Source organism: Coenobita brevimanus, chromosome 82 (genome assembly GCF_032717465.1).
Source record: "Coenobita brevimanus isolate Jiangsu-jjx chromosome 82, ASM3271746v2, whole genome shotgun sequence".
Lineage (NCBI taxonomy): Eukaryota > Metazoa > Arthropoda > Malacostraca > Decapoda > Coenobitidae > Coenobita > Coenobita brevimanus.
Genome location: NC_137035.1, coordinates 20,137,834 through 20,151,580, shown reverse-complemented (window position 1 = coordinate 20,151,580; position 13,747 = coordinate 20,137,834). Strand labels below are relative to the sequence as shown.

The 13,747-nt window shown below is 40.1% G+C and overlaps 1 protein-coding gene across 1 annotated transcript in view; it reads left to right on the top strand.

The window, feature by feature from the left end:
* The window catches only part of LOC145409694 (transient receptor potential cation channel subfamily A member 1-like), a 28,091-nt gene extending 19,419 nt beyond the window's left edge, over positions 1 to 8,672 (top strand). Inside the window, exons 3-5 of the mRNA XM_080280048.1 lie at positions 1,710 to 1,796; positions 4,638 to 4,810; positions 5,871 to 8,672. Coding sequence (XP_080136174.1) covers positions 1,710 to 1,796; positions 4,638 to 4,810; positions 5,871 to 8,345 — 2,735 coding nt within the window. The 3' untranslated portion in view covers positions 8,346 to 8,672. The remainder of the gene's footprint in view (positions 1 to 1,709; positions 1,797 to 4,637; positions 4,811 to 5,870) is intronic.
* The last annotated feature ends 5,075 nt before the right edge of the window (positions 8,673 to 13,747 follow it).

Genomic DNA, 13,747 nt, shown 5'->3' with positions numbered 1-13,747 from the left:
AAGCTAAACTCTGACTGCTGCTGGAAATATTTCGATAATCTGAATTTATTTAAGACGGATTTTACTGCTCTTCCACAAAACCCACCAACATAGAAGAAAAAAAACTATCAATATTACTGAACCAGCCCTGAAAAAGACAGCCCTAATGTGTTTTAAATATGGAGGGTGGGGACGAGTGCCGAAGTGGTGACGTGTGGAGGTGTGTGGCACTTATAGCCTACTGAGTTTCAAGAGTCGGACACATTAGAAAAATATATTTTGAGAGAGAGAGAAAGAGAGAGAGAGAGAGAGAGAGAGAGAGAGAGAGAGAGAGAGAGAGAGAGAGAGAGAGCACTTTTTCTCCGTGTAGTAGAGTCAACCTGGACGGCAAACAGTGCTGGCGAAGTTATGAATAAATAACCAGCGGAAGTGGTGTTTGGCATGCAGTGTGTGTGTGTGTGTGTGTGTGTGTGTGTGTGTGTGTGTGTGTGTTTAACTTGCATGTAATAATTTATATATCTGTGCGTTTGGAATTATTTTTCTTTGGAGTATCATCTAATGTCATTTTGTTATGTGGCGGTATTAATTCATGTTGGCATACATCCCGTGCTCTGTGTACCTGTGGTGCTATGTTATTTGGTCTGCCCTTGTGTACTTTTAATGCAGTCTCAGAGATTCATTGCTGCTGATAAACATAGAGGAGGGCGAGGGAGACGCGTACTGAATCAGAAGAGGAATACATAGACACCAACACTGCAGCAGGGTAGAAACAAGGGCTTCTACCCGCTTCGTACACTGAGGTCTGTAACTGTTACAGCCTTTTCTTGCTACCAGTACCGTACACGATTGTATTTAGATCACGGGATGTGAATACGTGTGGCGGCAGCAATTATGACGGAAATGACGTCCTGGCACTGAAGAGCATGGTCTTTGGATAAAAACAAACAGCACAGTTTGAAATTGGCTGTCAAAACAGGAAGTGATAATACGAACAGTACCATAAGCTACATACAACTAGTAACATTCAGACAGCGCATACCTCCACCAACGGTAATTTCATATATACTATATATATATATATATATATATATATATATATATATATATATATATATATATATATATATATATAACGTATAAAGACAGATCAGATATAGACAGATAGATAGATATTACAGCTATAGCTAATTCCTCTTTTCCAGAATGACGTTGTCATTTAACTCTACGGCCTTAGTCTGCCCTGTTACACAATAACAGAGCGCGCATACCTCCGCCAACACCAATAAAATTTTATTTATTCCTTCATCCGAATTCGGATCTACCTGAAAGTTAAATAAACTTTTCCTTGGCTCACTGCCCACGTATCCACCAAATTTCACTGAAATCTGATAAAATCCTTTTGTGTTATATTGTACATAGACACGGGTGAATACATAACCTCCGTCTAACTTCGTTGGCGGACACAAATGACCATGGAAGTGATAGTTCTGTGTGCAAGATATAAAGCCTGTGAAATATAAAGCCTTTGAGACATAAAGTCTGTAAGATAAGTGCTACTAAGTGAACGAATAATGTAATCAGTAGTATCAAGCACTGCACAGGTAAACGAATAATTTAATCAGTAGTACCACGCACTGTACAAGTAACAAATAAGTGTGTCATAGTGGTTTCTGACATCAATGCAATAGTGTACCCAAACAATGGTGCCACTCACCGTTTTCTGTGTACAGGTTCAGCCATGCAGGAGGGCAGCGGTGCAGCAGGGGGTGATGCCGAGGACTATTATAAACAGGAGATGCTGGTGGCCGCACAGACAGGTTAGTAAGTTGCCACTGTGGATGCTGGTAACACCTCACTACCATGCTGCTTTCACTCCTGACTTACTGCCGTGAGTATAGGTGCAGTGTTGACCATTACATAAGTAGTTTCTTCATTAGAGATTCGTAATTTTCATTTAATGATCTTGTACACTGATACCGTTGTCACTGTTACGGTGTATGTTGTGACAAAATCGAGGAAAGCTTCCTCTCACAGATACTGCAGAGTTAATGGGATGTTGTATTCACTTCTGACACCCAAAAGTGTGTAGTAAAACACATATACAAACACACAAAGTAAACTCATCAGATTGACAGCAGCCATTCGCACAGTCGCACTTGCAGATGTAAACAGTAATTTTCATTCAATTCTTCACGAAAAAAATTCATCAAAATAAAACAATTGTGTTCTAACAAGCATTATTTAGAACTCTTGATATTATTTTGACTACCTTTTTACATTTATATTAACTGTTTTGCACGTAGTTTCTTGTAAACAATGAAAATGTGGAACTACGAATGTCATTCCATTACTTGGGGATGCAATATTGATCCTTGGGTACATTGTTGCGCTTCTTAAATATTGTCCACGTTTCACAGTCCTATCATCCACATCAGCGTTGTTATTAACTCTTTCAGTCAGATGACTTTTTTTTCATTGTGGTCGTTTACAGACATTTTACTCAGTTTAGGGAAGTTATAATGTTCAAGGGTGAAGCTTGTGACTAACCCTTCCATATATAAAATATATCAAGCTTGTAAATTGGAGGCAGGTAGAATAGAAGGAATGCCATAGGACACCTGTGACAGCCGTACCCTCCCCAGTCGTACCACTACACCAACACATCCCAAAAGGTGTCCTTTGACTATTTGGACACACCCCTTTTACACCACACGCACCTCAGACGCACCCCAGACACACAACTGTAATACCCCCACCCCAGAGCACACACCCCATAAGTGTGATGGTTATAAGGCTACGGCTGCAACTGGCTAGCTTTTATCCTTCAAAAAGGCCCAGTGACTTGTGAATGCGAGTGACACATCGACATACACTGGGTCTGATATATATATAACCTGCCTTGTGAGACACTGAATAGCAATGCTAGTGGCTAGTACCTCGTTACTTTGTTTTAAAGAAAATTATAATTCAAATCCGCCACAGCCATACCAGTCGATTTACACTACCCATCTTCATAGAGTGAAATACCTTTACCTACCACATCAGCTCCCCCCGTTGTAACCAACAGGTATCTGCGATTTACACGGTCCCTGTGCCAATGCTTCCCCTCATACAACACACACCATCACACGGTGTACTCATTTTATCCTGTACACATTGCACGATTATCTTCGTCCATCCTACCTACTACCTTTCTGTCTCCTGCCCACATTTTCTTGTCCACCATCTTTGACTTGAACCTTTCCAGCCTGCCTACCACACCCACCATCACAGGCTATACATCTCTCAGTACGCCACACAACCATCTCACCCACTCCTCCTCTGCCATGCTGTAGAGACTGTATGGAACTTACTAAATTATTCACTATATATACTGGCCCGGATCCGAAAGCAAGCCCTCCTGCTCCACATGCCTGCACGTTACACCTGAGCCAAAGAGAAGATCCCCACTTTGCCTCTGGCAATGCAGGCTTATGTAGGCCCCATCACCATGCCCATCATTCTGCTATGATGTAGTGAACAGAATATGAGTAACAATTCTTCAACTCATCAACTACCGGTACCTGTACCAGCCAACAGTAGGTGGGGAAGCTCACCATCCACTCACCCAGTGCTGTGCTGCTCATGGGTGACTGCCCTTTCCTCTTTTCCTTCCTTCCTCTTCTGTCTTTCTTTCCTCCATTCTTTCCTCTTCCTTCTGTCTATGGATGACTCCACACTGAGTGACAAGCCAAATGGTTTCCTGTACATCAGGAAACCATTTACTATGCTGGGTGCTAACCATATAACCAAATTATGGCGCCTGATGGTTTAGTGGGTAATTAAGGCACCTCAATTGGATTGAGCCTGTGCAGGTTTATATCCAAGGGGTGGTTGGGGTTTATTGCTCACGTAATGCCCCTCAGGGATGAGTGAGACTGGTTGTTCTCAAGTGTTAGGACCAACTTGCCTAGCCCAAGGCTCCTATGCTCCTCTTAGGGCAACACAGGATTGATTGATTATGATGATGACAGGGTACACTTCCCCCATCGTGGCTGAACACCCACCATCATCCTGCTCAAACATCACCCACATTAGCCAGTTATGAAAGACCTGATATGACATTTCAAAAACCATTGCACCAATATTTTATGTCTGACTGTTGGTATGCACCTTCCTGAGGATATGAAACTACAGCTACACAGTGGTCTCTCAGTTAACACATCATTTTTATGGCTTTATTATTATTATTATTATTATTATTATTATTATTATTATTATAGGCAGACAGACTGATTACCCAACACATTCCATTAGCCCTCCCAGTTTACCTTGTCATACACAAATACTTTTTTTTTTTGAAGTTTTCTTTTGGAATTGGTTCTGTTGTAACATAGCCTAGAGTTGTCATCAGATTATGAGATCTGCACAGCTAGTATAATTCATTGTCATAATGTAATGTAAAGAAAACTGAGTGAGCTGTTAACAAAAAAATAATTGAGCTTGCAATATTTGTAACTACTGTACAGTAATGTACAGTACATTTTTTTTTTTTTTTCTGGTTAGAGCTGCAACTGTTAGTACATCATATGAGGTATTCGTGATGTCACTGTCAAGATCTTAAACTCCTCTTGGACGAATCTGTCAGTGCCTTTAATATATACATTTTCTGTCCTCAGGTGACGAGGAGCGACTGCGTGGGGCTTTAGACCACCTCAGCCCTGCTGGTGTCAACAGTACGTTCCCAGAATGCAGTATTCCTGGTGCTGCAGCCTTACACATTGCTACACAAAACTGCTCCCTGAATTTAGTAATACTATTGCTGGAGGCTGGAGCAAATACTAATGCCAGGGTGAGTATAATACTATGCTGTTTATGGTAATTTCTCTGATTATGTTGGATTACTTAACTGTTACATCATTTCATTTGACTGTCATGATATGAAGTTGGTTGTTTGCACTAAAAGTCATAATGATGTCCTACAGCATCATGCTTAGTTCTGCTAATGACACAATACTTCCTTGATTATTGTTGTTTTATTATACTTTTTTTCTGCTTCAACTGGCTGCACATAATCAAGGTACTGGTACTCTGCATGTGACAAAGATGTACATGGAAGAAAAGATGAAACTGATACAGTAGACATGGAATTACAGTACTATATTGGTGATATTAAACTGTGTATTTAATGTTGTACTGACAGTGTTACTGTATATAGTATATTCAGGGTGCTGTTATATAAGGCTATGCATAAATGTAATACCGTGCTGTGTGATGCTGATATCTAGCCTGCATGTGGTGGCACTGTTCACCCTAGGTGGAGCAGCTCTGGCATCCACCTAGGACAAACCTCCTCATATTTCCCTGCACCTCGCCATCGGTGTATGTACAGTACAGTACTGTACATGTAGGATGGCTTCACAAAAGTACAGTAATTGCTTTCCTGTGATCAGTAGGTCTGCACAGTCAGACATAGTGGGGTTAAGCAACAACAACAACTGTATTTTGTTACTCCTGTCTGTCCAAGGAATCCCCCTTGTTTTTATTTTATCTGAGAAAGTAAGTACTGCATGTGACACCTTAACAGTGAATGACAGAGGATTGTCGAGGTTACAGTGTTCTGCTTCTAGATTTAACAGCAATAAAGACATGCTGAAATTTCTTGTGTTTATTACAGGTACAGTGTATAGGCATTTTGGTTTAAAGTTATAAGGATTCTTGTTGGTAAAAGTTGTTATATTAGTTCTGATATTTTAATACTCGGTAAAATTTCATCTAACTCTGTTTACTGAGGCAATGTTCATTTTCAAGTCCCACACTACAGTACCGGTAATTTCTTACTGAAATAAGGTAAAGAAATTCTTTTCACATTAATGTATTACAGTTCTCATGGCCTTCTATTCTAATTTCAGGTTCAGAAAGGTAAGAAGTTCACTCCAATCCACTTTGCTGCTAACAATGGCCATCCTCAGATAATGAGAGCACTACTGAACAAAGGTGCTGACCCTAACAGCAAAGAAGAGGAGATGGGACGTTCTCCACTCCACCTCCTGGCCAATGCTTGGAAGAAAGATGAAGAAAACAACTTCAAAGAATGTCTTGATGCTCTACTGTCATGTAACAAAATCAGGATAGACCCTCCTGACACTAAGAGAGCTACTCCTCTGTTTCTGGCCGCTACAAAAAATTGGGAATATATGGCTAAAAAGCTTATAGAAAAAGGAGCTAGTCTTACCTACAAAATTGGACGTAAGACTACTGAAGAGTTAGTTCGGAGAAATTTCCCAGGTCTGTTGGAATCTATAGATCTGAGTACTGTTGAGACACCACGAAGACATTTTGGTGATGAACTTTATGATGCTTTGTTTGATCGGGACATAACCCAGTTCCGAAATGTTATGAATGAGCTGAATGACACAAAGGATAAGAAGCAGAAACAGGTGGTACTTGAAGAGAAGAGAGGGAAGTACACAATGCTCCAGTATGCCTGTGAACATGGACTGGCAGACTTTGCAGAGGAACTGGCCAAAGGTGGAGCAAGTGTGAGTCAACAGGAGCTTGAGAGTGAGATGTCTGCTTTGTTATATGCTGCGAGAAATGGTCATTACAGAATCCTTGAGTTCCTATTAAGAGCACTGAAAGAAGCGAGAGAGCTAGATAAAGGGGCTCTTAAACAGAAAGATAGGAAACAAGAGACAGCTCTGCACAAAGTGGTGAAAAGGGAGTATGGAGTTGATGAAAAAGATGGTGTTGATTTCTATCGGTGCCTTGAGCTGTTACTTGATGAGAAGTATAAGAAATACATTGATATTGATGCCCAGGATGCATTTGGCAATACACCTTTACACTATGCTGTTTTGTGTGATGATCAAAGCTTTGTGAGAATTCTGCTTCTCAATGGAGCACACTTGGGCATCAGAAATCGGTTTGGAACTCTTGCCATTACACGAATCCAAGCCAGTGTCCTGGAGGAGGTTCTTAATGATTCCATCAAGCACAATAAAAACCTTACAGACAAAGACTTTGAAATTATCTTACATTATAGCATGCTTGCCCCAACCAACACCACTTGGCGGCCAGAGACTGAATGTCTGAGGTTCCTGAGTGGGTCCAGCAAACACCGTCGCCTCCTCCTTCATCCAATCATTGATACTTTCCTGACTCTCAAGTGGCAGCGGATCCAGCAGTACTATTTCTTTAATATTCTGGCATATACTTTGTTTGTCGTGCTTCTCACCACTTACATCTTAGTCTTCCATGGTACTTACATACCCCAAACAAACAGTGATGACAACACAACAAGCACTGCACCCGAACCACCCATTACTCACAATCTCGCTGGCAAATACACACTCCAAGCTGTAATAGCTCTCTTTCTCCTGTACATAGCCATTCGTGAAAGTGTCCAACTGATTGTGTCCTGGAGACGTTATGTGTCAAGGCTAGAGAACTGGTTAGAAATCTCAATTGTCATCCTCACCATTTTCCTATTTATCCCCATTGGTTCAGCTGCACAACAGTGTGTGTCAGCTTGGCTCATCCTGTTTTCATGGATTGAGTTTGTCTTGCTTCTTGGCCGTCATCCATACCTCTCTGTGTATATTACAATGTTTACCACTGTTGCCTTCAATTTCCTCAAGTTCATCATCATGTTTTCTTTCATGGTTGTGGCCTTCAGCATTAGTTTTTACCTCATCTTTCAAGTGGATGAAAATTTTGTAACCTATCCAGGGGCACTTTTAAAGACCTTGGCCATGACCACTGGAGAGATTGAGTACACTGATCTCCCATTGGCCACATACCCAATCTCATCGCACCTATTCTTTGTTGTGTTTGTTTTCCTAATTGTTCTTGTCCTAATGAATCTGCTAAATGGTTTAGCAGTCAGTGATATTCAGCAAATAAGGGAGGAAGCAGAGATTGTGAGCTACAGCAGCAGAGTGGAACTGATTTCATACATTGAATCAGTGTTCTTAGGTAGTCCACTCAAACGTGTGCTTCCTGGACCACTGAGGTGCTGTGATGGGGGTGAGGATTCCGATGAATCTGGGAATATATGTACCAGTCCTCATAATCCCATCATGAAGCTGCTAGACTGGCTGGGAAGACGCATCCTCATGTTTCATTCTTGCCTCAGTCGCACTGAACCTCACATCAAGCTATATCCTAACAGAGAGTCACGACGCTGGGAAGTTTGTGAGTGCCATAAGTTTTCTCTTAAGGAATCCCAGATTGAAGCAGCAAAGGATATTGTGCTTGAAAAAGCTCATGCTGTTTCTCATCACCGATTTTCCGGCATAGAATCCCGCATTGATGATATAATGACTGCTTTAACAACTCTCACAGAAAAGGTAAACAATCATGTTCTCTGTCCCTCTCCTCATTGACAGTTGGCAAAGCTCACAGATGTCAGTGTGTAGCAAACCTTAATATTACAGATCTCAGCAAGTCACACCAGTGGTTAGTGTTTTTGCTTTAAGTGATATATCCCCAAGGATCCAAACTAAAGTTGATCCTGTGAATTCTTATGCCTTCTGAGTCTTGTTCTTAACTCATGAGCTACAGTCAGTTCACCAAAACTGTGGAATCTAATAGTCATGCAATAACTAACAAACAAAAGCTGTGTTCTTCATGTGTTTGGGAAGATATGTTACTTTCTTTGAAACAGCACAATAGCATCATATATACAGAATTTACAAGCTTAGTAGTAAGTGTTGTGTGTGTGTGTGTGTGTGTGTGTGTGTGTGTGTGTATATATATATATATATATATATATATATATATACACACACACACAGAGTATACATATAACCATTAAGCATTAAGCCTCACACTAGAAAATGCCTTACCCCTACAGATGAAAGTTTAATGACATAGATCAGTTAATGGTGTGCTGCACTGTACTGTAACTTTATGACCTGTGTAAAACCTAGAATGTATATTTTGCCTAGTTTTTACATCACAGCATTCTTACAAATTGCCAGTGATTGCCAATAACTACATAACAAGGACTGTTCATAGTTCACAGTGCAGTGTGTGTGTTTGTGTGTGTGTATAGGTTTGTGTGTGTGTGTGTGTATGAACAGTAGTGGAGTGTGTTAGTGATGTATCTGCAGTGACAAAGTTTATTTTGTGATAACGCTTAGAATAAGGTTAGTGCAAATAGCTTCCTAGTATAGATGTACCATTGTATTTATATACTATACTGAACTTCCGGCCAGAACATAATAGGTTTTATTAAGTCATATTCATATAACAATTTACTGGTATTCTTGTTAACTCTCTGCCACATCAACCCCTCATTGTTTATGCCACAAAATTACATTCGCAACACTTCCGTTTGCTAACGATTCACATTATTTATTTACTTCAGCATTTTTACCAGAGAAAAGCATCACTCCAGAAATGACTGATTTCTGCTTGGGTTCGTAAAAAATGGAAAAGCTGTAAATTTATGTAGATAATATATATTGTATAAACCATCAATTCTCACATATGTTTACTTTACCAGTTCACCATATTATTACCCAGGAAGGATCAAAATATGAGGAATTTTACTGACCTTCCATTTAATGTTGAGTTTTTATTCACTGTAATTGACAAAAGCTAGGGGAAGACTGAGGAATTTTATGTTTTAACTGGACCACTTACAGGGTGCCAGTTAATCCAGTGGTTTAAATGTTCCAGCCAGAGTGATGGCTTTGCATAGGTTAAGCTCCCAAGAGAGGAAAGAAGGTTTTTCAGTCACGTAATGCCATGCAGGGGAGTACGCTGGTCATCTGTCCTAAAAGGTACTAGTGCTGGAGCCTAGTCTCTTACCCCCACACCTCAGTTGAGGTATATTGAAACTGGCTGACACAGTGCATCATCATCATCATCCGGACCTTCTTTCCCACCCTAGGCCAGTGTGAGGAGTAGCATTGTCTAGACAGCCTAAGTTTTCCCAATTCAATAGGTCATGCCTCCATTCACACATCATTCAAGCCCTCAAAACCCTGGCTCCATCAGACAGGCCAAAAAAAAATTTCATCACATTCTGTAGCTTCACACAGACGTGTGTATAAATATATATACTGTATATATATATATATATATATATATATATATATATATATACATCCATCCATCATCCAATCCTATGTCGCCCCATGAGGAGCGTAGGAGCCCAGGGCTAGGCAAGTTGGTCCTGACATATAAGATGAGAATGACCAGCCTCACTCATTCCTGAGTGACATAACGTGAACAATAAACCCCAACCACCCCTTGGATATAAACCGACACAGGCTCAATCTGATTGGAACGCCTTAATTGCATATCCAGTATATATATTTATTTATATTAAAACCAGACTATAAGCATTTGTGGCCACTGTGAGGGGGTTCCCTGTTTTCCACCAAGGGTCAATACCCTGTGTACCATGAGATACAGGGATGTCTGTTTAATAAGCTTTCCAGCACCTCTTCCTGCATGATTAATTTTACATATTACATCTTATCTTACCTCACCCTATACCTAAGAGGGAGAAAGAGGTCAAAATAATAAGATGAAATTATTTGCTTGTATGTCACTGATATCTTATACCAGATTCAGAATGAAACTAGTACGGAAGTGATAGGGAGCATCCTTGGGTGATGAGAATATGGTTCGTAGTTTGATGTGCATCAGAGGGAAAATTAGATTTTCTGTTAAAATTTCTTAAAATGTAACTGAGTTCCATATGAAACTTGGATCTAAATGCTACTGAGAAAGAAAGTCCCAGACACAGATGATATTTATGAATGATCCAAGATGGTTAACTCCCTCTGCACACTGATGTACAGTATATTTGATTTCATTTGAGCTCCAGTGCCTCCATATGATTATTTTTACCCTGAGACAGCCTTTCATACAGGAGGAGGTAGATATGGACTTAGTTAACCCTTTCAGTACTAGAGGCTAATTCTTAAAATAAAAACAAAATCAACTGTTGGTAGCAAGAATTAAATGAGAATATAAGTCATCAGACTGAAGGGATGAATCATTTTGACTGCATGCCAATTTATTATAGTGTGCTAAGTTATCAATGGCCAAGAATTTTCTGTACCGTAACCTCAGCTGTACTTAGCCTTTGTGGTGTAATGGGTCAAGGGCCTGATGGTGATGATGTTATTGGTAATCTGAACAATTTTTCATCACCTGATACTTGTACCCAGACTGACTGTACTGTGTTTTGTGCATTAATAACTGAGGACCTGAGAGTAATAAGCAACAGCATTTTCAGTAAAAAATAAAAGTTCATGGTAAATGACATTTAAAGCAACGTTGAGTCTGGTTAGTACTTGGATGGGTGACCGCCTGGGAACACCAGATGCTGTTGGCATCCCTACGTGTCAAGTGGGGTTGGTGGAGGATTAGTGCCCCTCCCTGTAAAACAATTAACTCTAAGCCCTTGGCCACCCCGTTTGGGATACATGACGTCTGGCAATGAATGAAAATGAAAATTTCTAAGCCTCAAACACATGAAATTTGTACAGTGAGCAATGACCCAGTGACCTGACCTTCAATGCCTAACAGACTTTCCAGAATGTTAAGTAAGAAGCTCATAACTATCTGACTAAAAAAAATGGAGACATATTATTTTCCAACTGTACTGTATTCTGTGCAGCTGACCCTTGTTTTATTCAGAACTGGTATGCAATGAATTGCTTATACATGTACAATGACTAAAAAGTTAGGAAATTTTTTCTGATATGCAATACCATTTTCACTTGTACAATCATTATGATCCCGTATGAAGCCTCACGGGTTGATGTATGATTGCTGTTATCACTTGTATAATCATCAACATGCATGCTGACAGTCATTGCTTGTTCAAGATGGCTTTTGAATTTGGTCAATATCAGGTATGTTAGTGTCAGTGATGGAACAATACTGTGGCATTGGAGTTGAATCTGCAAACAAATTGTAGTAAAGTGAAATAACTAACAGCTCATGTGAGCTGGAAACTTGTTTTTTTTACTGTGTTGGGTGGGTGACCCTTGGCCAAAAACATATCCCCTTTGAACCCATGTTATAACTGACTCAATATACGATTAATCATTATGCAACAGATTTTTTTCAAATACACCTTTATCGTAAAAAGAGGGCATGTTGTACTGTATTCAATTTGGGTTGTTGTTTGTTGCTGTTGCGTGACCCTGGTCTGTCTAGATGAGAAGACCCATCTACTGCAGTCAAGCAACCATTCCTGCAGGGCCATCCCATGCAGTGAATTAATGGTATTGAAAGTGTCTCACCAAAGTTGGGTGCAGGGAAGAGTGTGGAGGTTTGGTTCTTGGATGGATGCCACATTTGTGTCTCTCCACCCAGTTAACAGGGATACCATAGTAGGCTCCACATCGCCCCATTATTTGGTTATATGGTTACCAACCAGTGTTATAAATGATATCCTGGTTTACAGGAAACCATCAGGCTTGTCACTCAGTGTACAGCCAACCAAAGTGGGCAGAATATTAAGAAAAAGTGAGAGGAAGGATGAAAGAAACAGAAGAGGATGGCAGACACAGAAAAAAATTATAAAGGTGAAGGAAGCAATATAACAAGTAATAATGCAATACTAAAATCCAACACAGATGCATGCTTCTGAATCTTATGTCCATTCACTTAACGTCCCCACCACCATGACACCTTTTATATTTTTTATTTGGCTTTTGAGTGAAAGCCAAATGGTTTCCTGTACACTAGGAAACCATTTACTATGCTGGGTGGCAACCATATGACCAACTTATGGCACCTGGTGGTTTAGTGAGTTATTAAGGCATTCCAGTCGGATTGAGCCTGTGCAGCTTTATATTCAAGGGGTGGTTGGGGTTTATTGCTTATATAATGCCACTCAGGGATAAGTGAAGCTAGTCACTCTCACCTTAAATGTCAGGACCAACTTGCTTAGTCCCATCTACGCTCCCTGAAAGGCAACACACGATTAGATGATGATGAAGATGAAGATTTGGCTTTTGGATAGTATTATTCAACTCAAGAATTATTTTTCTGACTGCAGCCAGACACCTTCATCCCAGAGGCTTTGGCCACAAATGATGTGTCTCCATGTCATCCTGTTCTCCACCACCAGACTGCCCTCTCTCCAACTCACACCACCCTCTCTCATCTCCCCCTCTCCATTCCTCAACCTCGTCTTAAGCCTCTCCCTCCCCATCCCTCGTCCATCTCAATCTCTCTCTCTCTCTCTCTCTCTCTCACACACACACACACACACACATACACACATATTTCTACTTAGCAGTCTGATGAAAATCAAGATAATTTTTCAGTTAAATCCATTCTTGCTACCACCAGACTACAGTATCTTAATTAACTCAAGAAGGGCCTCAAAGTTAAGGTGTTAATGTTCCTGCTTAATATTACCAAATAAGGCACAAATATGACCTATGTGCTTCTGTCTGAAATATTATGACGTAATTTAAGCTTAGGGTTTTATGACACTCTTAAATAAATAAAACTGTGAGATCATTGGATGGGATCAAAGAACTACAGTTGTCCTTACCATGAGAGCTCCTATATAAGAAGAGGATTGTGAAGCAAAAGGCCACTCCTTTACTACTCTAGGTTCCTGATGATTTAGGCTGTCATTACTACACAGAGTAATTCCAGAATGTGTAACAAAAGGTAATATGGCATTTACACAAAAACTGCAGGACAATAAACATGCTAAATATAGTATTAAACTGTTTGTATTAGTAAAACTTTCTCATTTGTTTGATAAAATAGCCAGACCTACTCATATTACTAGTCC